The sequence below is a fragment of the Caenorhabditis briggsae genome (assembly GCF_000004555.2).
Source record: "Caenorhabditis briggsae complete genome, chrV, whole genome shotgun sequence".
In the NCBI taxonomy this organism is placed as follows: domain Eukaryota; kingdom Metazoa; phylum Nematoda; class Chromadorea; order Rhabditida; family Rhabditidae; genus Caenorhabditis; species Caenorhabditis briggsae.
In genome coordinates, this window is record NC_013488.2 from 12,658,572 (window position 1) to 12,682,266 (window position 23,695).

The window sequence follows — 23,695 nt, forward strand, 5'->3', positions numbered from 1 at the left end:
TGTAAATTTTTCTGCTCGAAACCAAGTCCATCGCATAGATTCATTCCATTCTTTTTTAATAAAAAATACATTTTTTTGATACTTTTAATGTTTTTTGAATAATTGTTTGTATCGAATTATTTTACTTTATAGGCTCTCGACTGTTCTATTCTTTTTTTCATTTCTACTATTTTCTCAGCAGGTCACCATGGATATTTCCAAGATGGACAGATATGCGGCTCCGGTTCACTTCTCCAGCCTTCCACTCCTCGCCACTGTTCTCTGTGGAGTTGGTCTTCTTCTTCTCGCCGCATTCACCATGCTCCAGGTTTGTCTTCCAGCAAAGATTCACAATATCAGTACCAGTTTTCAGGTTACTTCCACGAAATACAACCGAAACGTTTTCAAGGAGTTGTTCATTGCCGCTACTTCTTCCATCTTCCTCGGCTTCGGATCTGTATTCCTTCTTCTTTGGGTCGGAATCTACGTCTGATAAGCTCCAAACTATAAAACAAGAAACTTGGGAAAATGATGTGATATTTATGTAGATCAAAACTCTTCTTAACTCTAATTTATTCATTGTGGTTAAAGCTTTTCGATTGTTGATTTCTCCGGGCGCACTGAAATCCATTTTGTTTTAATCTATTGCCAAAGAAAGAAAATAAAGTATTTATTTGGGAAACCCGTAGAAATGTGTGAACAGAATGTGCGAATGGGATAGAACACAAGAAAAGAGACCCGAATATGATTATAAAATTGGGAAGAATTGAATCTAGGTTGACTCGGAAGTTTTACAGAACTGCTGACATTCCAGACGATTGTTGAATTGATTCTGATTTCCTCCGCATTTCTGTACACCGAATGGATAGCATTCTTGTGTTGCCACGTCGAAGTAGTACCGGGTCATGAGATCCATTTCTGATGAGTTAGCTGAAGTGTCACACAGTGCGGAATCTGGAAAAAAGGAAATTTAGTTTCTCGCAACATAATTTTTTCTATTCACTTCAAAAAGAAACTATATTTACTATTAGAACAATCGGAAACTCGGCATAAAAGATCAACAAAAGATCGGATTGGTTTTCAGATCTTTGAATCAATTTTTGTCGTTTTATGGCCTGTACCACCATTTTTAGACAATTGAAATTTTAACAGTAGAAAAAATTAAAGCGGTGGAAGAGAAACGCTGGTTGTCGTGATCGAAGGTCCCGCAACGACAGCTAAAGTAACCTAAATATATTTTTATGTTTCATATTTCTTTGCTCGATTTTCCGTTCTTTTTGTTGGTTTTCTGTAATTTTACCCAAAAAAGTCGAAAGTTAAAATATTTTTGGCAATAGAAAATAGACTGAAAACGAACGGAAATCGAGAAAAAATCTGAAAAAATGTTTAGGTTACGGTAGTTGTCGTTTTAGGACCTTTGGGCATGGTCAACGGCGTTTCTCATTCACAGCTGCAATTTGTTGCACACCAGCATAATAGCTCAAAGCTAGTCTTTTTTTCAATCCCAATAAAATTTACTAATTAAAAACTCACCTGGTGGTAAATAACAAATGCTGGGATATGTGACTGGTGATGCGAAAACTGGCGGATCCGGAAACCTGGATTTCGCCTCAATGGCAACCGCTAGTATCAAAACTGATACCGGAAGTAGGTGCATCTGAAATCAATGAAACTTAACACAAAATAAAATGGAGAAGAAGCAGATGAGCCGGTTGTTAAGGGAGAGAAAATTAGCGGAAATAGAGAAGGACAAACAGCAAATAATCAGAGTGAGACACGGGAAGTTCTATCAAGAGCCTCTCCCCTTGATAGTACACCGTAGATGACAGAGATTTTTCATGTTGTTCAATTGATTTACGTAGACAAAATGTGAGGGAAAAAGAGCATCAATTGGAAGAATTCGAGAATAACTGGTTCTTAACCAGAGTCAATGTTTTTGTGTGTGTAATGGCACTGCGGGAATAGGAATGTGTCAATACAGGAGCAAATGATCATACTTGAGGATCGGAGGAGAGAGGCATGTGTTGACAAACTTTCTTGGCAAGAAAATAGTTATTTCGTTATTCTCTAGGAGGACTCTAAACTTTTTTTGTGGAAGAGAACGTCAACAGAGACCTAATCCCTCCGACATAATGTGGCTAGTAAAACATGGTAAAACTTCTGGAGCGACGACCTGTCGTCGTCATTGTCCGTGTCCACCTAATTATCGTATTATTGTAGATTGAGTGAACAGCAATATATACAAAGTAGGTTAGAAGGCGGTAATTTGAAAAAGAAGTGAATTAGGTAGAGGAAAAAGAAGAAAAAAGAAGAGGAAGAAGATCGGTGAAAAGACTGTTCAATGAGGAAATAGAAGGGGAGAGAAAAGAAAATAACATTTTTTTTATCAAAAGAAAAAGGTTTTTGAACATCAAAGAGAGATGAAGCCAATGAAAAGACAAATACACCTTCTTCTTCTTCTTCTTCTTTTCTGATGCTTCATCTGATTTCTCGTGACGGAGGAGAAGCCGAAGAAAAGTTAGCAGAGGGAAAAAAGATCGGTACCCCCTCGATTGACTGCATTGTAATAATATTGCCCCATTAGTAAAGAAGAGAAAACAGAGAGATTCGTTAGTGTGAAACTAGGGTGTTAATTCCAGTTTCGAGATATGTGTTAGCCACACAGAGGTTGATCTAGATTAGAATATTCAAAAAAAAATGTACAAAAAATGTAAAGAGGTTGCTGAACAGATTCTTGGCGTGATTCAGAAATTCATGGGGTTGTAATTTTGTCAATTTCTCCCATTTATATTTTGAATCTAGAATTTCTGGACAAAAATACGGTACCGGTCAATGTGATTTTCAACCATTTTGAAAATTTTTAGAAGTCTGGAGCTCGGCTGTCAAGTGTCGGATCGCTTTGAAAATTTTGGAGGGTGCAAAACCGACATAGATTGATAACTTTGCATTCACATGTAGATTTTCAGTATTTTACGAATTTTCAAAAAAGTCTAACTTTCCAGAAGTTTCGAATTTTCAGAACATTCAGGAATTCAAGAATTTTTGAAATTAAAAAATTTAAACTTTTTGATTTTGGAAAATTTGGAATCCTGATTTTCAAAATTTCGAAATCTCAATGTTTTCCAGTTTTCCAGAAATTTCCGGTCCACAGAACTTTTTGGAATTTCTGAGTTTTTCAAATACAGTACCGGTCAATAAGGTATACAAAAACGTATTTTTCAGTGTAAAACATACCTACATAGAAAACTTTGCATTTACAGAAAATTTTGAAAATTTCTAGTTTTTCAGCTATTTGCCGATTTCTGTACTGCAAACGTGAAAAACTGATATCTTTCAGAGATTGGCAAATAGCTGAAAAACTAGAAATGATCAAACAATTCGGTGAATGCAAAATTTTCAAAGTGATCGGAAACTTGAGAGCCGAGTTGCAGACTCCTGAGAATTACCGAAAATCCACTGAAAAATACGTCTTATAGACCATTACTGTATTTAAAAATACAAATTTTCAGAACGCCAGTACAACTACATCAGTAAATAGAAATGCTGAGAATGGACAATGTATTCGACCTTGGCCAACCAAAATTTAGGCGAGAATTCGAATCATCATCACATGTTTTCATATCAATCAGATCTTGTACAAAGTATTTTTCTCTTCCTATATTCAGAAGTGAGGTGGTGTACGGTGAAATTTTCATTGTTTCGTTTTGTGTAGAAAATCATGTAGATTCACATAAAATTAAGAAAAACTTTAAAAATTTTCACTGTACACCGCCTTCAAATCTAGAGAAGTTAAAAGGAAAAAGAAAAAGTATGAAAACAGTTTCCTCATCTAAAAAAGAAGAAGGAGAAGAAGATGAAATTGAAAACGAGAGAGTGAGATGACCGGGAACGATGGTGGTGGCAACAAAGGAAACGACGTTTCGTTTCAGTGTTTTTTGGTGATCTGACCGAAAAGAATGAAGAAAACGAGATGCCCTGACTACCTTATTTTTCTTCTTTCAGCCCCTCCCCCAACTTCAGGCGTCTTCCTCTAAAATTGGGCTAATAAACGAAGAATTCAACACGACGCCTTCGATCCGCTACGTCTTAAAATCCGCATGTGTGACGATAAACGAGAGACTTTTTTCACTTTTTTGCAAATGGAACAAAGAAAAAAAGAATGGCATTTAAAACTAAAATCTTGCGCGATTCTAGTTGACTTCTAGTTGGTCGACTTTTGGCAGAAGAGACAGAAATGTTCTAGTAAAATGAAAAGAGGGAAAAAGGACGGACTAATCGAATTAGACAATCCATTATCCGGAATTGGACTTCTTTCAGGTTCCTTCATAACTTTTCAATTTCTTAAAAAGCACTCAGGGGAGATTTCAACTATGTCAAAAATATTTATGATCTTTTTAAACAATTTTAGGGCTTCATTTAGGGGAGAACATACATCTAAAATATGTTTTGAACAGAGAACACTTTTAAAGAACCAAAAAAGGAATACTGTACTTCACGATGTCAAGAAGTGTCTAGATTATTGACATACATAATAATATGTTCCCGATTTCCGGAGAGAATCTCGAGAAAGTTGCGAAAAAAGAACAAGGGCCGTCTCGAGAAAATGAGAATAATAATCTAGATATTCCAATATTAATAATCCTACAAATAATAATAGAATCCCGAAGCATTGCGCATGGAACAAGAAGTGAAAGTACAAAATGAAGGCATTCTGACCGGACGGAAAAAAGCAGACGGAGGGCGGTCAAACATATGGATGAATTGGCTCGTGGCGGGCATCAGGGGTGGCCGGATACTGTCGTTTTTGCCTTTTCGGAGAGAAAGAGATGCCTGTTCTCTCCGGTTATCTGATGAAAAAAGGACACGTCTTCTGAGGACGGGATGAATTTGGGAAGAAGAGATATATAGGGAAGAAAAAAAACATTGACTTTTACGTTTCTCTATTTTCAAAATCGAAATCTTAAACTAATCTTTGGATTAATCGAGTGTTTCGGTTTTTGGCTTACTGAAGCGGATAATTGCCAACTGGTTGGTTCAGAAAACGTAATGGAATTGACAAAAGAAAGGTTTTTGTGTTTCTTTCATAATTAGAAATCCAGAAACATGAAGCATAAGCGTTTCATATCGACATCTAACAATCACATAAGAAAATGAAAAGTTGATCGGAAGTTTCATGGGAAACAACACATACGACCCAACCGCCTATTTGCACATCTTATTTCGCGGAAAGGGTGATGGCCAACCTTCTTTTTTGCTTCGAAGCATTGTGTTTTCTTCACATCTCGTGTTCTTTGCGGATTATCATTAGCAACAAGCACCTCGAGAGCGAAAAAATAAACTTCCCATGCCGGGAATCGAACCCGGGCCGCGTGGGTGAAAACCACGAATCCTAACCACTAGACCACATGGGAGGACGAAAGTAGTGGTGTAGAAGGGGGACTAAAAAAGAAGAAGAAGAAAAAGTTAAAAGAGAGGGTGAGAAAAAAAAGAGGGGAAAGAAGTGAAAAAAAACTCGAAATCGGAGCTGATACCGTTTGGTATCCTGAATCTGAAAATTTTATGAAATATTCAAATATCAAGAACCACCGATCTAGTTCATATAGAATATCTGAAGTTTCCTGATTTTTAGCCACCCAAGCCGTCAACTATGAGCTCAATTATCTCGATTCCTGTAAAAAATATCAAAAAGTAGTCCACTGACAAAATATTTTTGATATCATAATGAAAATTTTATCCGTTGGCCACTTTTTGATATTTTTGACAGCAATCGAGATAATTGAGCTCGAATTTGTCTCTTTGTTGCAAACTCTGTTTTTATGGTTCATGACGTTTCTGTTCTATCCAAGAAAGTGAAAAGTTCAGAAAAGATTTAGCATAACTACAGTAATCTTGCTCAAAAATGGATGGTCTGACTACAGTCGCTATCGATATACAAAGAGGTGCAAAGTGGTTTCACACGGAAGGCTCTCTCATAACAAAATAAGCTCTTTTCGTCTCGCTGTTTGAGTTGACACCGACGAGCACGGTTTTGATGGGTTTGAAATGAGAGAAAATAGACTGAGAAGAATAGAGAAAAGGAGCTGGACTCTTGCGCGGGAGCGAATAAATAGAACGCGTACATTTAGGTGTGGTCTCGGTACGCGGGTGTGAACTTGTGAACGGAAGGTCTCGATAGTGAAAAGTATAATAGCGGATGAATCAACTTCGGGAGGTGTTATGACACAAAAATATTCATCCGGGACGAATAGAATGATACAAATAGTGGAGGTGTCCAGTGGTGATTGAAAACTGAAGATGTAGCCTGAAGGGATGAATGGAATCTTCTGGAAAAACAAATACAAAATGAAAATGGAAAGTGAAAAAGAAGCGGCAGTTTTCTCTCTTCTCTCGAATTGTCACTTTTCGGTTATTACTGCAATTATAACGAAGCGGTGCGGTGGCACCATAAACGGAAGGAGCCATTGTCATTTTCTGTGTTTCCATCCATTCTTTTCGACTTTTCTCCTTCTATTGTTCACCGCCGTTTCCCGGGGAGAAGCCAAAAGGAATTTATGAATAGAAGATTGAAACAACGAGCAACAACTCAGGAGCAGTTTTTTGGGAAAGTCATTTTCAAGAAAGGGATCATTGAAAAGGGAGATCTCCAAAGTTCTGTTCGTAGAAACCCAACAATGTGGAGGAACATCAATGCCAACAATTCGACCATACAAAAAGTCAAAATACAAAGTTTGGAAATAATAGATGACAATGCGTTCCATTCGGAGCTCCCTCCCAAGGTACTGTAGATGATGTATTCCTTATTCCGTTTCTGCTTCTAGCAACCAGCCGAATAAACGTGATTGGAGAAAAACTGAATTGCATTTGGAATTGGTTTAAGGGAGTCGTGGGATATAGAGTGACCACCAGTTTTTCAATTTGGGTTCTTTTTTCAACTAAATCACTTTGACAACTTTTTTATCGTTGTGTTGTGTTTCAGTTTTCGATTTATCGAAAGATGAAATATTTTTTGATTCTAGCCTCTATGGTCCAGATATTTCAAGGAAGACCCAGGTTTATGAAATGATCTATGAAACTGACGGCTTCTTTACAAACCTCGGAGATAACTCAATTTTAGTACGTATTCTTTTCTTTTCCTTTTGTTGCATATCAATTTCCCTTTGTGTTCTTCTTCCCCCAAAAGTTTTGTGCATTGAACTTCGGAATCCCACCCTTGTTCCATCTTTTATCATCCTTCTCCATCGCATTTCATTTCGTTTTCTCCCACCAAAACTAGAACAAGAAAACCTTTTTTCTGCTTCTTTGCCTTTCCCGAAAAGGCGAAGAAATGAAAGATTTTATTGGTCAAGAAGCAGAAGGAGCTGCTGCTGCTTCTCAGGGAGCCCGACACATTCTCGCACGTGTTTACCCGTCAATCCTTTTCTGGATCCATGTAAAATGTGCTCTCCTTTTTCATCTGTGAGCCTTCATCTAAGCTCCACGTCATCATTACCCTTTCCCATCTCTTTACTCTTTTTCCTTATTTCTTTTGGATGACTCGTACTCTAAAAAGTCCCTTCCTACACTATCCATTATTATGATTATGATCGTTATTATTTTTGAGAGACTCCGAAGAAAAATACGTCTGCATCTGCTTCTTCTTCTTATTGGCTTCATATACTTTTTCGCCTTCGCGGCGACTTTCGACTTTCACACGTGAGAAGACACTCCAACTAATGAAATTAGAAGGAAAGGGTGCAAGGAAGGCCCAAAAGGTGAATAGAATCTCAAACATGTTCTTATGATATTCCCTATCGAAGACCGTGCTCCTCTTCTAGAGGTTTTTCCATCTAAGGTTCGATGTACCAGGTAAGTTTTTGAGCTGGAAATGATTGTTCAAAGTGCAATTCACTCATCTGAAAGTCTTGAAAGTCTCAAAATTTAGAAAAAAAAACCAACTCATGCGAAAAACTGATCTGCAAATTGTGATAATCTGCGAAAAATCTTGTTTTGGTTCTGATTGTGAGAGAAAATCTGAAATTCCAATCGTGCCTTGGTTTTTTTGTCTCAAACCAATTTTTCTAATCTTTTTTGTTAGGGATGGTATAAGGAAGTGAATATTTAGAAAGAAACGCCAAGAAAAACAAAATCCAATATTGCCGAGCGAATGGATTAGGCGGAGGCGTAATTAATACAATTTTAGGCCAACTACAATCAACAGGGCCCGGCCCGCGGTATTAGCCGAGCCGGAGATTTTCAGGACCCGGGTTTCCCACATTTGAAACAGTTTTTGAAATTGAAAAAAAAATCAAAAATGATTTTCCGTCTTTGGCGAGCTTCTTTTTTGGCTGAAATTTTTTTCTTTTTTTTAGGTTGACCTGGAACAATTTTTTAAGAGTCACTCTGAAAATAGGAAGCGATTTCAGCTGACAGGACAAAAATTGCTGAAAACTAGGACCAAAAAGGGACGGGCTGGATCTTGAGAATTCTAAAAAAACCCGGCCGGTTGCAAGTATGATTATTTCTGCGTTTATTCAGAGTATTTTTATTCGGTAACTTTAAATCGGTTCCGAGCCGGATATTAGGAAAAGGTTGTGACCGGAAGGTGGTGGAAAATTCTATTACCACACACGAAAAGATCATAGTTTCATTGATAAATTTGTTCACAGAATCTAAGTTTTCGAGAAAACAATTCCGATAGTTTTTTCCAGACATCTGAAGGTGTACTTCTAAGAATTGTGGGAGCTAATAAGATCTTATATAAAAGAATTGATATTTAGATTAGTGTATCGTTAAAATCACTGATAGAAAACTTTTATCGTACCGTATTTTTTTCTAATACAGTGGGCGCCATAATTATAGGACTTTTCAAAACAATTGAGCCATTTTTGAGCTCACAGAGCGCAAAATTAGCTTTTTAGGCCGCGTCATAATTATAGGACCCCCCTGGAAAATGGAAAATCTCAAGTTTTTTAGAGAAAAAAACTGAAATTTTTTTGTTGGAAATTGTTAAATTAGTCTTAAAATAGCTTATTCTGGCGTTTTACACAAATTTTGATTACTCTAGTCTAGTTTCAGAAAAATTTATTTTCAGACTTTTTCGGGATTTTTAGGGTTTTTGGAAGAAATCGTGCCGCTCTCCCCGTTCTGGTCCCATGGAATTAAGAAATTACCGGAGCGTTCGCAGACAACTATCGATACTTATGGACGTAACTTTCATTTATCTAGCCCTCTCCCCTTTGAGAAAAATTTGACCAAAAAAGTTGCCAAAAAAGGAAGAAACTTTTTGTTCAACCTACCACTTGCACTTTGAGCTCAATCATCTCGGTTTCTATAAGATATTACAGAAATGTGTTAACTGATAAAATATTGACGACATCACAGTGAATAGTTTATCAGTGGAACATGTTTATAACTTCTTAATTGAGCTCAAAACGCACGTATAGGGTAGGTTTCTATTAGAAAAAAAAACGAGTTTCGTTTCTGTCGATATCTCTTTGAGAATTTTAAGAACCTCACTACTGACGAATCATTTTAGTTACCATAGATCACCAACACGTCAGTGAGTTCCCCACGCCCTAGCTGTCTGTTTTGTACTCATCACGAGACTCTGAAAAACAAACGAAGAAAAAACGAAGGTAATCAGTATCAAGCTCATCATGAGAAAAGAGGCGGGAGGCACTTTTCTTCACCCTTTCATCGCATTAAATTTAACGACATTGTCGTCGTTTTTCGTTTCAACCGAAACAAAAAAGAAGAAGCTATACTGCTTCTCCTCTCTAGATTACCGCCTCTCTGAAAAAAGCGCATTTAGGAATGTTTAGGAATGCTTTAATCTGATTTCTTTTCTTGGTTCGTCCCCTTCAAAAGTGTCGAATTTCGAGAGCTGTCACAATCTCCTCAAAACCCTCTCATTCTTATTCTTGTCTTATTTCTTCCGCTAAATTTTTTTGGCGTTGTACTCTTTGATGATGAAGACTTTTCGTCGACAGCATACCAATTCAATCGTTTTCTTTTCTGGTTTTTCTAAGAAAGCGAACATTACTTTTTTCAAGAACCAATGATGCTTGCGTCAGCCCCATCTGAAACTCAAAACACTCCATAACAATGCACCATTATGAGCAAAAGAGCACGCCTTTTCAAACGTTTTTCTTTCTTGGTCCTTCCATCTCAAATAGACAAACATTCGTCACTGAAAAGGACGCCTATTTCCATATTTTCTATGAATAATTTGAGATATAATAGCGCGGGGGAATAATTGCTATGACAATAACCATATAAGCTCGTTCTAGGTACCTCCTACACCCATTCATTTGCAAAATGGTCCGTCCGATCGTTGTGTTGCTCCTTTTGGTAGCTCTCGTCTCTGCTTCCTATTCCCGTTTTGGAAGCAACAAGGATACCAAGTAAGTATTTTTGTTACAAAACGCAGAATTCAATAATAACAAACTACAGACCAGCGGAATCACATCCAAGTATCAATGACCAAATAATGCAAGGCTCGCACATTCGTTATTATGGACGATTCAGGTTGGGGTTATCATTTTATATTTCGAAATCGATAACAATATTTTATAGGGACGGTTCGGACGATGTGCTGAACCGCTACTTCAATCGACTGTAGTTTCTGTGCTGCCGTGCTTTCTCACTGTTATCCAATTGAATCATTTTCATTCACATCATCTGACGACTCAAAGCTGAAAACCTGAAGAAACCTATTAACGCTTCTTCCTCTCTCTCTCCATTTCCACGCATCTCATTTAATTATATTTCTCTGTCCAGTTTCCGTTGATAAACCTTGTTTGACACAAACTCTTGTTTGTATATTGAAAACAGTCCGAAATTTGTGTGACTGATAACAAAGGGGAATTGATAAGTGATACACAAGCGAGCACCTCGCTATTGGTCTCTCATTTCACACCGAAAGATGGCCGTCAGGAGGCCAGCTCTATTATTACTCCTACTTGTTGCTGTAAGTTTCTAGGATGTCATTTTTGAAATTTAGAGTAACAGTGAGAATGTGAAAAAATATTTTCTGAAAGGAGGTTGGTTAGAAGGAGACTATTCTGGTTTTGCATCATGAAGGTAGACGGACTGATTGACACTCAAATGGCTCAAACTGACCATTCCAGTCAAAATGGGTGTCATTCTCATTATATTCATTTTCCTTTTGTCTCAGTCATTTTCGGTTTTACTTCCATATTGTTTCGAATAGGCGATGAGCTATACAAAAATAGCGTAACCCCTCTAATAGAAGCCCACTATATAAGTACACTTTCAGCTCAATTATCTTGGCACCTGTCAAAGATTTCAGAAAGATGTCCACTGATAAATTGTTTATCATGTTATTTTCAACATTTGATTTGTTGACAAAATTTTGATATCTCTTATAGGAACCGAAATAATTGCATTTAAAGCGAACGTTTAGAATGGATTTTTCAAACACTTGAAACACTGCAAACTCAAATTTAACAAAACTTCTAAACCGATTTTTTCGAAATTAGTGAGCACATGTCTAGGAGATTCTCGTTCAAAAGTCCGTCGACCAGCCGCTAATGGCCCGGCAGCATTGCCACCTTGGCGACTAGACGGTTCACCCCGCACCTTTTCAGCGGACATCTAGCATCTATCTAGTCTGCTTTGTCTGTAAAATGATTCAACCCAACCGAACATAAGTTCACCAGTTCATCCATTTCGGTTTTGAACTGATCTTCTGAACACTTCATAAGCTACAAACCCCACTAGATTAGGCACAATAAACTAGTGAAACCGAATCGAAAATATGACGAGCCTCATTATCAGTAACAGATAATCGGTTCTGACTGTTTCAACGAAATACAAGCCACATAAAAGTGTACTTTTTAGGTCGCATTGGCCGGCAACTTCAACCGTCATCACAGGTAACACCACTTGGTTTTTTGTTGTTTACGACTTGTGAACAGAGAACTTCTCATCGGAATGATAAGAGAGAAGATTCTGGAATGGACGAGGTCAAAGTATGTAGTATCATTTTCAGACAAAAGAGAGACAATGATCTACACGATTGGCTCACTGATGAACAGAAGGAATCGTTGAAGGATGTGACACAAGGAACAGCAGAATTCAAGAAGAAGGTTGGGGAGTTTTATGCTTTGTTGCCAGCTGAAAAGAGAGCAGAATGGGATAAATTCTACAAGAAACACTGTTTCGAGTGGACTGCAAAATCACAAAGTGAAGCAGAAGAAGAAGAATTCCAGAAGAATCTTGCAGCCAATGATGTGGATAAGATAAAGGAAAGAATTGGAGAGTTGAAGAAAGATTTGGACGAAGCAGCCAAAAAGAATGTTGAGATGTGGGAAGAGGATTGCTACAAACTAGTGAAACCATCTAGAAAGAGAAGAGAGATCGAAGCTGCATTCCAAGACTTTGTGAAATGGATGACTCCAGAACAACTCGGAGATATTAATGCATTGAAGACAGCTGGAAAAGATTTAGACGTTCAAGCCAAGGTTAAGGAGTACTTCGGGCAACTTCCAGCCGATCAGCAAACCAAACTGAAAGAAGAATTCAAAGGAAAATGCAAAACGTATTTCTCCCCATTGATGACAGCTGAGGAGTTGGACAAAATCAAGAGTTTGAAGGGAGACAAGGAAGCTGCTGGAGCTTTGGTTAAAGGAGTTGTTGATAGACAGGAAGGAGAGATCAAGGCTGTTGCTGAGAAGATGCTCTCGGTAAGTGAACCTTTACAGAATGACATAAAGAAATTCTATTTTTCTATTTCAGGTCTGTGGAGAAGTGTACAAAGATTCCACCCGCAAGCGTAGAGAGATTGAAGCTGCCTTCCAAGACTTTGTGAAGTGGATGACTCCGGAACAACTTGGAGACATTACCGCTTTGAAAACTGCTGGAAAGGAATCAGAGGTTCAAGCCAAGGTTAAGGAGTACTTTGAACAACTTCCAGCTGACCAACAGAAGACATTGAAAGAAGAGTTCAAGGGGAAATGCAAAGTTTACTTCACCCCACTGATGACTGCTGAGGAGCTTGATAAGATCAAGACCCTTAAGGGTGACAAGGAAGCTGCTGGAGCATTGGTGAAAGGAGTTGTTGATAGACAAGAAGGAGAAGTCAAAGTTATTGCTGAGAAGATGCTCTCTGTTTGTGGAGAAGTCTACAAGGATTCCTCTCGCAAACGCCGTGAAATCGAGCCAGTTTTCCAAGATTTCGTCAAATGGATGACTCCTGAACAGCTCGCAGATATCACCACATTGAAGGCAACAGGAAAAGAAAGCGAGGTGCAAGCCAAGGTCAAGGAGTTCTTCGGGCAACTTCCAACTGATCAACAGAGCACTTTAAAGGAAGAATTCAAAGGAAAGTGCAAAGTTTTTTTCACTCCACTCATGACTTCTGAAGAACTTGAAAAGATCAAGACACTGAAGGCCGATAAAGAAGCTGCTGGAACACTCATGAAGACTGTTATTGGTAGACAAGAAGGAGAGGTTAAGGCTACTGCTGAGAAAATGCTTGGAGTAGGTTGACTCAAATTGTTCGAATACTACTGCAATTGATTTCAGGTCTGCGAAGAGGTTTACAAGGAGTCAAGCCGTAAGCGCAGAGAAATCGAGGAAGCATTCAAGGATTTCGTCAAGTGGATGACTCCAGAACAACTTGGAGAGATCACTGCACTTAAGGCAGCCGGAAAGGATGGTGCTGAACTTCAAGCCAAGACCAAGGAATTCTTCGGACAACTTCCAGCTGATCAACAGAAGACACTGAAAGAAGATTTCAAAGTAAAGTGCAAAATATTCTTCACTCCATTGATGACTGCTGATGAACTAGAGAAGATCAAGACGTTGAAGGACGATAAGGAAGCAGCTGGAGCATTGGTGAAGGGAGTTGTAGACAGGCAAATGGGAGACGTTAAGGTTACCGCCGAGAAGATGCTCTCTGTATGTGGAGAGGTTTACAAGGAGTCCACTCGCAAGCGTAGAGAGATTGAAGCTGCATTCCAAGATTTCGTAAAATGGATGACTCCAGAACAACTCGGAGAGATTACAGCTTTGAAGAAATCCGGAAAAGAAAGCGAGGTCGAAGCCAAGGTCAAGGAGCTCTTCGCTCAACTGCCAGCTGATCGTCAAGCCACACTCACTGAGGAGTTCAAAGGAAGTTGCAAGACCTATTTCTCACCATTGATGACTTCCGATGAAAGTGAAAAAATCAAGGAACTCGTTGGATCTGGAGACAAGGAAGCTGCTAAGAACCTTGTGAAAGCTGTGGTTGATAGACAAGAAGGAGAAGTTAAGCAGATTGCCACAAAGATGTTCGGAGTGAGTTTCTAAATATGTTTTCAGCTTGATAACCAACAAAATGTTCCAGATTTGTGGTGAAGTCTTCAAGCAAAGTAAGTCCAAGCGTGATGTTGCTGCTAAGATCGAGAAGCATTTGAGTTGGTTGCAACCAGCTGAGAAAGAGGAGATTCTGAAAATGACGCAGGACGGAAAGAGTCAGGAAGACATCAAGAAACGTCTGATGGAAATGGTGGAAGCGAAGGAAAAGGATGCTGATGAGAAGGCAAAAACTGTGAAATTGTGTTACGCATGGATGGATGATGTTGCCACCAAGGAAGAGATCGAGAGCCTTCACAAATTGCATCACGTTGATCATGGAGCATGCAAGAGGAAGGTTCGAGAGTTCATTGCAAAACTTCCAGAGGACAAACAAAAAGTTGTGGAAGCCTCTCTTCCATTCTGTGAGAAGCTCTGGTATGGAGATCACGCCGCGCATGGAGATCACTCTGGTCACGAAGGACATGAAGATCACTCCGGACATCAACATCATCACAGAAGAAGACGTCATTTGGCAGTTATTGAGAAGTACATTGAGTGGTTGGATGAGAGCCAGAAGGCTGAGATCAGAGAATTGGATAACACTGGAGCAGAGTTCAGCGCCATCTCCGACAAGATCAAGGAGTTCTTCTCTCAGCTTCCAGAAGAGAAACAGACCGACATTAAGGAGAAATTCCAGCATCAATGCATGATTTGGGCAAAGGAAGTTTCGAAGCCATTGGAATGGGAAGAGATCAAGAAGTACCATGCTGCTGAAGATCATGAAGCATTGAAGAAGAAATTGGTGGAGTTGGAAGAACGATTGACAGAAAACCAGAAGCACACAATTGAACACGTCAGAGGTGTCTGTTACAATCTTTGGGGAATCAAAAATGTTGCCAGAAGACGTCGTGTTCCAAACTCGGACGCTTCTTCTTTCCAAGAGAAGGCTGCCAAGTATTTGGACTGGATGACAGAAGAACAATTGGAAGAGTTGAAGAGACTGAAAAGCGAGGGAAAGAAGGCAGAAGTCATGAAAGCCATTCTGAAATTCTACGATGAAACTACCGGAGATGTGAAGGAAAAGGCAGAAGGAAAGTTGAAAGAAGCTTGCAGAGAGTATTCGTTGAAGGCGTTCGGACCTGAGAAAGTGGCCCAATTCAAGAAGTTGTCTGATGAGAAGGCCGATAAGTCCGAGATGGAGAAGTTGGCTAATCAATACACAGAAGAGATTGAAGATGAAGAGAAGAAGAACTTTGCCAAGGCTGTAAGTTGAAGCACCTTCGTATCATCAGAAAAATTCTGAAATTCAGGTTGTCACCGGATGCAAACACGTTTACTCCTCCAGCCGTTCGCGTCGTGACCTCATTGCGAAGGAAGTCGCCGAGTACCTCCAAAACGGATATTAATTATTAGAATTACATTTAAACTGAAATTTTCTTGTCTATATGATGAACTATATTTTTCCTGTAATTTCTTTTCAATTGGGAACAATGCTAAAAATGATTTCATTCAAAAATAATGGGAAATGAGTCGAATTATTACACAGAAGGGAAAAATTGAAATGATGCGTACGCTCGAAGAGAAATGAGTGACCGAACGATTGAAATAACAAACAAAAATAAGAAAACCTGAGGAGGAGCGAGATAAAACGGATAGTTATATTATAATGTACACTTTGAGTTAGCCTGATACTGCTAGAAGGTGATCTGCGCCTGAAAAGAAGACGTTAAATTTTGATCTAGAAAATAGTGGTAACTGACCCTTTTCTTTCCGTATTCTTTCGGTCGCCATTGTAATGCATTTGGATTAATACGTGTCTTTTTCTTTGCTGCTTCTATTCGCTTCTCATAAACTTGCCGCTTCTCGTCACTTATCACTATCACGTACTGTCCTTTGTAATACTTGTACAAGTCAAGCTGTTGTAACGTTGAGACGACGTCTTCTCTCTTGATTGACGTGCTTTGCGAGATATCTTGGACAGTTATGTCCTCGGTGGGGCGATTCCGTTTGAACTTGAACAGTGCCTTCATAATTGCCATCGACCAGTACGATCGATAAGAGAGAAGTCCCAGATCCGACAGCGGCTTTTCTGGCGATCCTGTCTTTTGTTCGATTTTCGACAACTCGTAGCTGAATTCGATAAGCAGACTGCCATATCCCTTTTTCTGGAACGGCGGCAACACCAATATGCATGCAACATTGTATTCATCTGCCGATTCTTTCTCTTTTGAAAAGTATCCCACTATGTGATGTCCCTTTTCATCTTCTTCTGTCAGCACATAGAACAAAAAGGGATCAGTGTCGTAGTAAAGAGTTTTGTGATCGAGAAACAGCTTGGCAAGGAGGCACAAGTTCTGAGCGTAACTCTTGTTCTTCCGGCCATCGATTTCGAAAAATGAGAGTTTGTCGTAGCTGTATATTTGATTACCAGGCGGATGACACAGTGCGCATTTCTCCTGAAAATCACTTTTAGTTCAATGAAATATCCGTAATGAAACCAACCATGTGCCGTTTTAAAGTAGTTTTTGACTTGAGATATTTGAGACAGAATTCACAAATATAAATGCAGTCCAGACTCGTCAACTGTTGTGGGTAGGGTGAGAAGTACCACGGCTGGATTCGCGACCTTCCCAACTCTATGCATTCGACATTTCTGATCCTTGTCATCGCATCTTCACTGTGCCCAACCATTGACATTGATCCCCGAAGACTTGGTGTTGATCCATTTGACACTGTTGGTATCGGCGGCGCTATATCAGATGGTTCTTGCTTCACGTCATCCATCGGTACCAGTGGTATCTTCCGCTTCCGACCTCCTCGTTTAGCATCTGTTTCGTTTGAATCTCGACTGGAATTTATTCAGAACTTTTCATGAGAAAAATCTGGCAGAGAATCCAAAACTTACCTTTCTTCCTTCAAATGCGCTCCTTTCTTTCCACCTTTTTGTGGCATTCGGAGCGTTGTGATATCGAGCATGTCGGCTTGAACCCATTCGTCCAGTCTTCGGTTACAGTCCACATAGTGCACGTAGAACTTCATCGAGCCATTTGGAGCTCGGCACCTTGAAATAATTTCCGCCTGCCCTAGAAAACAACGACTGCATTATTGCGAAAGAAACGAAGGCATCGCAACTCACTCCATTCATTTTGTGAAGCCATTCTTACACTTAACCGGCATCCTTCGACAATTTTATCATAAATACTTGGATCGAATCCATTTGTCCTTGGCGATTCGTTGATTTCTTCTTCTATTTCGATTTTGGGTTCGGTCATGCTTAAAATATGCAATGTAATGAAAACGCTAAAATTATGGCAAAGAAGAAGGTTTCGCGAAGAAATCGGTCGGAAAATATTTGAAAAACTTGTTCCGTTACTTTGAGATGGATTTAATAGTGCTTTTCTTGTCTTTTAGCTTCAAAAATAGCGAAGGAATTTGTAATTCCTGCCAAAAAATGAAAAAAAATCGGCAAGGACTAGCAAACAGCGAGGGGAAACCTAGTCCCCCTAGCCACGGCCGCGCGCATAAAAGCGCGGTTTTTCAAAAGAGGTCGCAACAGAGGACGAAGGCCGATGTGAACATCTCAATTATCAGGATTCTCACAATATCCAAAATAATGAATTTAACAGCACATTTGCAGTAAAATACAAACAATTAATCAGTAAACAACAACGACCACTACCCGGAAATAATTTCTATTTTCAGAGTTATTTCTTGATTTCCGTTATTTCTTTCACTTTCAAAAATGTTAATTTTGTGACTTTTCTGGAGGAAAACACCAGAAAAACTGACAAAAAATAGCAAAAACGAGAAAATAAGTCCTGAGAGCAAACATACTTTTAGGTTACTGTAGTTGTTATTGTTGTAGGACCTTCTTCCACATCTCCGATTTTTTGTACCAGTATAATAACGTTTTCTAAAAATTCATGATGTCTTCTTCTGTTTTTTTCAGATTTTGAAGAGAGCCCAAAACTTCCTGAATGATCTATTTACAGCTTTCTTTTTTGACATTCCACACGGGACCTCCCTCACCAACAAAACACCAAAAGATAGAGTTCAAAAGATAGAGAAAAACCAAGTATTAAGACAAAAAACCAAGTGTTGGAGAGAAGAAGAAGAGAAAAAGAGTTAAAGAAAGAACGAACCGGATGATGAACACATCACATCAAAACACCTGTTCGACCGAGGAATGATAAGAAGCGAGCCTCTTCTTCTTCCATCATCTTCCCTCTTCTTTTTCTTCTTGTTATTCTTCTTTTTCCTCTTCTCACTTGTTCTTCTTTTTTCCCTCGATATTCCCATGATTTCATCCGTCATGATTATCATAACGCATTCGACCTTCTACTCGTATCTATTTCGTCTCTTCATCCTCTCAATTTCTTCATTTTCTCAAACACAAAAATAATTGATCGTTGTTTGTTTGCAGGTTCATCGTCTCCATTTATTTCTACTCATTTTCGTTTTCACAAGTTTCGAGAGACTGACCCACTAGTCGGACGACGACTTCATTCACAGTAAAACATGAAGCTGTATTATTTCTCATCAATTCTAATTCTATTATTCATTCCCAATTTTAGCTTTTTACGTTCTCCTATTTCTGAAAAAGAGCTAGTAATATTCCGTTCTAAATTAGTTTCTCGTCTTGATCAATGTACTCGATGGAGATCCGAACTTTCAAAAAATATTTCTCGGACACTGGATCATTTTTTGATGAATTCCAACTTTGATGAATTCCGGAAAGCTGCAATAGACTTAGCAGTTGACAGATATCCAACAAGTGTGGATTGTTTGGATACATGTTCTGAGGATATTGAAAAGTATAAGGAATACATAAAAATGGGAATGACCACTATCAAGAATAGCCTCACAGAGCTATTGGATGAAGAGCAAATCCATCAACTTCATATGATTCTGGACAAAACACAAAGAGTTGATCTGATTCAGAAAGGAGTGAGTTAAAAGGTCTTTTCTCCGAATGTGTTTTTTTTGGTTTTCAGCTTCACCAACATTTTCATGGAATTTCTGAAAAACGTCGTGAAGAACTTCTTTCTGAGTTTTTCGCTACCAAACCTTATAGAGCTCGACGTTCGACAATGAGTAGAACGATTGCTCGCGAGCCAACTCCACTGTCACCAGAAATGCTTTCCTGGCAAACTACACGTCATAAAAATGTGCTTCTGAAACTGAAAAAGGGGAAAAGCTCTCAATGGGATGCAATGAATGTTATCGGAGATCAATACTATCATTTGAGAAGATCGGTTAGAGTTTTATATGATCCGTGAGTGATTTTGGTAAGTTGGATGAACAATGCAATTTAATTTTCAGTCAATTCATGAAATACTGTAATGAGAGTCTTCTTGCAATTATTGGGAATACCAGTTTCACTCAACTTGAAGAAATGGTTCGAGATAGTGAACAACTTGAGCACATTTGGAATAAATATCAACAGATTATCGGGTATTTGAAAAATGAAGAAGATCAATTGACAGCTGGTAATTGGATTTCTGTTAAAATTTTTAAATTCCTATTCGAAATTTCAGAGCATTATGGGCAGTTTTGTCGTAAAATCTACCGCCTTCTACCAATTGAACAAGCTGATCTAATGTCCTGGTTAAGTCCATCTCAAAGGTTCAGGATCGCCGAAATGATCCAGGATCCAGAAGTTGATGATTCGCAAGTGTATGAAAAGGTTTGACGTCAGAGAGTGTGTTCCTCCAATCTTTTTTCACACAGCTTTACGAGTTTTTCAATAAAGCAAGTGGCGATGCGAAAGACGAAGCGGACGAGGTCATCACTCTTGGCTGTCGAAAATTTATCGCCCATCATTTGGGAGACCAATTGGCCGAGGTGAATGATTGGAAATTCGGAGGAGAATGATGCACTCAATGAGAGAATTTTTGCAGGATATAGAGGATTTGAGAGTGGCTGGAGGAGCCGGAAGTAGTCATCACACGGCAGCTCTATTGTTCTCGAAGCACTATGAAATCGCAGAGGCTGGAGAGTTGGCACATCAGAAAAGAATCGAGTTGGTTTTATGATACGATAAAAAATGTATTAGAAAGACATCTTTCAAAATTTGTTGTTTGAAATTCAAAATTTTCTCTACTGTTTTATTGAAAAAATACTCCGGACATTCCACAATTTCACAGAAGTCTGCAGGTGCTCACAAATTGCTCAATTTTGGTGATATTGATAGAATTTCATAAATTTTAAACGAGAATTCACCGAATTTTAAAAAATACAAATTTTCGAATAAAAAGTATCCTGAGAAATAGAATGCCCCTGTAATAGAAGGGCCCCTTAATGGCACCAAACAAAAAATGGATCTGCCCTTCTAATAACGGTTTTACTGTAACTTACCAGTCATCATAACATTTGAATAATTTCAGCGAATCTCTGTCAATCTGCAAACGAATCTATTTAGACTACGATGGAAGTTGCTTCTGCAATGGTCGTTCAAATACTTGTGATCCTAAAACTCATGTCTGTCAGAACTGCACTGGAGGAACAATTGGATATCAATGTGAGAAATGTCCGGAGGATCTTCAACTAGACAAATCTGGAGTTTGCTCAACTCCTTTGGATGAAGAGTGTAATTGCCACAATCATGCCACAGAATGTATGGATGGAATGTGTCAAAATTGCCAGGGAAATACAATTGGAGATCAGTGTGAACTTTGTGATGTCGGATATTTCGGAGATCCTACTAAAGAGAAAGAATGCAAAAAATGCCCATGCCCGTGAGTTGGGAACTTTTGAATTAATTCTTTGCAAACTAATTTCAGGAAGAACGGAGAGTGCTCATATAACACATTTTCCAATATAATCGAATGTAACGATTGTCCAAAGGGACATATTGGAGAGAGATGTGAGGATAGTGAGAAATCGTATCAGCCATACACAACAGAAGCTTCGACAATTACCTTAGTAGACAATCAATTGTGATTTTTGAAATTTTTCCGATCGTGATTTTTTCCCACATGACAGCTCTGTACATTTGACCGTATCTCATTAAAATATAACTCATTTTGGTTGGAAAACATAAATTAGCTAATTTTATAAAAGTTTTTTTCATCAAAAAATGGGTTCGCTCACTTTAAAAGTGCATAACTAAGAAAGTTACGAAGACTTTGAAAGCAAAATTTTCAAAAAATTTTCTACTATTTCAGATTCAATTAATTTTAAATTTTCAGTATTTTCAGTTCTTGCGATATTCCAGATTTTCAGTGACCGGTTTTTGGAGAAGTGGCCGCGCACTCTGCCTTTCTCGAAGTTAAAGGTGGCAACTATACGATTAAGAACACTGGATTTATGTGAAGTCTTATGTTCTTTCAGATGCATCTTGTTTCAAGATTCTAGCATTTTCAGTTTTCGAGATATTCCAGTTTTTGTATGACCTGGTTTTTCAAGTTAAATGCGCATAACTTCTCATTATCGGAATTCTAATCCCTGGTACCACCAAGAAAGTTTTAGTTTTAACATAATTTTTTACAAAATGTGTAGACAGTATCAATAAAACTGCTAGTCATGGCTCTGTTTCAATAAAAAATCATAAGGTTTATCGAATACAATAATTTATAATTTGTCAGAAATCAATTTCTCGTGCCTTGTTCCTTCTCAAAATTTGGACCATCCACCATTGCGTACCAATCATCTGTGCTCGTCGAAATCAGTTTGTAGAGTCCACCCAACTGTAATTCTTCTTCAAAAACATCGATTCCTCTCTGAATAGATGGAAGTAGCATCATATCCTGGGCAAATCGGAAGCAATAATTCTCTGACTTATCACAGACATGTTTGCAGATTTCATTTAATTCTCGAAACAGTTCCTGCCTGGCTTTCTGGCAGAATAGAATACATTCATCCGATTGTCCATCCAACCCAACATCAAACAAACAAATTGAGCAAAGTAGAAGAAACTCGTGAATCGAAAGCTTTGCATCTATTACTGGATCTACTAACGTGTTGCGGAAATCTGTCCAGTACGGAGAGAAAATTCTGAAACAAATTTTTCTTTACTCGTTTTTAAATTTCCACAACCGAACCTTGATACTTCATCCAAACTATAGGATGGTGGTGTTCCCAAATGACGTGTATAGTATATCCCAACTTCGTCAACAACATCCCCTGTCGGCAGGTGGTAGGTGTTTGGTTTTCCTGCAAATTTTGTGACCGATTGGAATGAGGTTTGTGCTGCTTCACAATACCGAGAAGAACGGCTAGATACGCAGGTTCAAAAACCGTCCATTTCAAATAAAAGTTCCTGAATAGCAGTTTCAGTTGGGAAGCATCTAATTGGGACAGTTCTGGAAACGTGCTATTGATCCAATCAGCGGCCAATTTGACATCTTTTCGGAATATGGTCAGAGCTTCTGCATGGTGTAAGGTTCTTTGAGTTTTTCTTCTAGGGAACGCCCTTTTTCTCAAATGGAGCATTTCAGTAAAATTCCGATGAAGAGATTTCAGACGCATGTTGTTGTATTCAAAGTTAGACGAACACTGTAGCTCAGCTGGTATGGTATTCACTTTTGAGTAACATGCTGGTACCAGAGATTTTTCCGATTCTTCAACGATTCTTCGAATAATTTTCTCATTGTCGTGTTTGTCTCTTTTACTTTGCACATCTTAATCATGCGATTATTTTCTGGATCAATCTGACCAATCACTCACTGGACACCTGCATTCCAATCTTTAGGCACTTTTCCATGCGACAAGCTTTACATTGTCTGACTTCTCGTTCACCTGCAACAAATCCAATTGTAATGATTATCATAAGATCAATTCTGATTTACTAGTGATTTCACATGTGCCCACTCTATCACATTTTGCCGGAAATCTTGAAAACACTCGACGACGGAAGAAGGCAGCACATGCTCTGGAAGTCTGATTGAATTAACGAGAAATTTGATTATTATTTTTTGTTCGAAGTGTTTTATATCAGTGAATACGGGGTTCACCGGGTTCCAAAAGGTTCGGTCAGAAATTGAGCCAACCAAAAAATAGCTTAATCTCACGTTCACTGGAGCGCGACTTCTGAGCAAGCCTTTTGGACCTATGTGGGGACCGGAAAGGCTTTGTTCAAGTGGCCATGGAAAGATCAAATCACGGTTTTGTTCAATCGGAAGAACAACTTGACCAAATAAACAATACAAAAAACATAACACTCGTAATTTTGAACTAGATATATGTACTAAACTTATTGTTGATTTCTCAAGTACATTGAAAATTAATGTCCTTCAAAACAGAACATCGAATTGTTATCCTTTCTCTCCATCAACCGGGGAAAGATCAAAAGATGATTTCTCTTCTATTCCACACTCACCTACAGACATCAGCCCCATAATGGGGTTCAGTGGAGATTGCACCGCATACCAGACAGATTTGTTCCATTTTTCAATCGATAAAAAACCGGAAAAAGGGCTGAAACCGACAGCGGCCA

At 38.6% G+C, this 23,695-nt stretch overlaps 8 protein-coding genes and 1 non-coding gene across 9 annotated transcripts; 4 read left to right on the forward strand and 5 right to left on the reverse strand.

Moving 5' to 3' along the window:
- Nucleotides 1-187: 187 nt before the first annotated feature.
- CBG19073 lies at nucleotides 188-472 on the forward strand (the record flags this gene model as incomplete). The annotated part of the gene is made up of 2 exons (XM_002637326.1): nucleotides 188-307; nucleotides 353-472. 2 exons carry the CDS (start codon nucleotides 188-190, stop codon nucleotides 470-472), a joined length of 240 nt encoding a protein of 79 aa, XP_002637372.1.
- Nucleotides 473-751: 279 nt separating this feature from the next.
- Nucleotides 752-1,636, reverse strand: CBG19074 (the record flags this gene model as incomplete). Its single annotated transcript, XM_002637327.1, has 2 exons — nucleotides 752-933; nucleotides 1,513-1,636. 2 exons carry the CDS (start codon nucleotides 1,634-1,636, stop codon nucleotides 752-754), a joined length of 306 nt encoding a protein of 101 aa, XP_002637373.1.
- Nucleotides 1,637-5,318: 3,682 nt separating this feature from the next.
- On the reverse strand, nucleotides 5,319-5,390 carry CBG28580. Its single transcript has one exon. It is a non-coding gene (tRNA).
- Nucleotides 5,391-6,530: 1,140 nt separating this feature from the next.
- CBG27162 lies at nucleotides 6,531-6,764 on the forward strand (the record flags this gene model as incomplete). The annotated part of the gene is made up of 1 exon (XM_045237879.1): nucleotides 6,531-6,764. One exon carries the CDS (start codon nucleotides 6,531-6,533, stop codon nucleotides 6,762-6,764), a length of 234 nt encoding a protein of 77 aa, XP_045100183.1.
- A 549-nt stretch (nucleotides 6,765-7,313) lies between these two features.
- On the reverse strand, nucleotides 7,314-7,632 carry CBG27163 (the record flags this gene model as incomplete). The annotated part of the gene is made up of 3 exons (XM_045237880.1): nucleotides 7,314-7,337; nucleotides 7,469-7,487; nucleotides 7,514-7,632. 3 exons carry the CDS (start codon nucleotides 7,630-7,632, stop codon nucleotides 7,314-7,316), a joined length of 162 nt encoding a protein of 53 aa, XP_045100184.1.
- Nucleotides 7,633-10,275: 2,643 nt separating this feature from the next.
- Cbr-npa-1 lies at nucleotides 10,276-15,665 on the forward strand (the record flags this gene model as incomplete). Its single annotated transcript, XM_045237881.1, has 10 exons — nucleotides 10,276-10,361; nucleotides 10,411-10,485; nucleotides 10,534-10,575; nucleotides 10,883-10,927; nucleotides 11,821-11,889; nucleotides 11,972-12,665; nucleotides 12,718-13,461; nucleotides 13,507-14,259; nucleotides 14,309-15,523; nucleotides 15,570-15,665. The coding sequence occupies 10 exons, from the start codon at nucleotides 10,276-10,278 to the stop codon at nucleotides 15,663-15,665; spliced, it is 3,819 nt and encodes a 1,272-aa protein (XP_045096664.1).
- Nucleotides 15,666-15,953: 288 nt separating this feature from the next.
- On the reverse strand, nucleotides 15,954-17,531 carry Cbr-mys-1 (the record flags this gene model as incomplete). Its single annotated transcript, XM_002637329.2, has 4 exons — nucleotides 15,954-16,715; nucleotides 16,762-17,107; nucleotides 17,165-17,342; nucleotides 17,396-17,531. The coding sequence occupies 4 exons, from the start codon at nucleotides 17,529-17,531 to the stop codon at nucleotides 15,954-15,956; spliced, it is 1,422 nt and encodes a 473-aa protein (XP_002637375.2).
- Nucleotides 17,532-18,777: 1,246 nt separating this feature from the next.
- On the forward strand, nucleotides 18,778-21,201 carry CBG19078 (the record flags this gene model as incomplete). Its single annotated transcript, XM_045237882.1, has 7 exons — nucleotides 18,778-19,206; nucleotides 19,254-19,534; nucleotides 19,582-19,945; nucleotides 19,990-20,103; nucleotides 20,160-20,281; nucleotides 20,646-20,996; nucleotides 21,042-21,201. 7 exons carry the CDS (start codon nucleotides 18,778-18,780, stop codon nucleotides 21,199-21,201), a joined length of 1,821 nt encoding a protein of 606 aa, XP_045096665.1.
- A 647-nt stretch (nucleotides 21,202-21,848) lies between these two features.
- Cbr-nhr-286 lies at nucleotides 21,849-23,029 on the reverse strand (the record flags this gene model as incomplete). The annotated part of the gene is made up of 4 exons (XM_002637331.2): nucleotides 21,849-22,254; nucleotides 22,302-22,413; nucleotides 22,464-22,880; nucleotides 22,927-23,029. The coding sequence occupies 4 exons, from the start codon at nucleotides 23,027-23,029 to the stop codon at nucleotides 21,849-21,851; spliced, it is 1,038 nt and encodes a 345-aa protein (XP_002637377.2).
- Nucleotides 23,030-23,695: the final 666 nt, after the last annotated feature.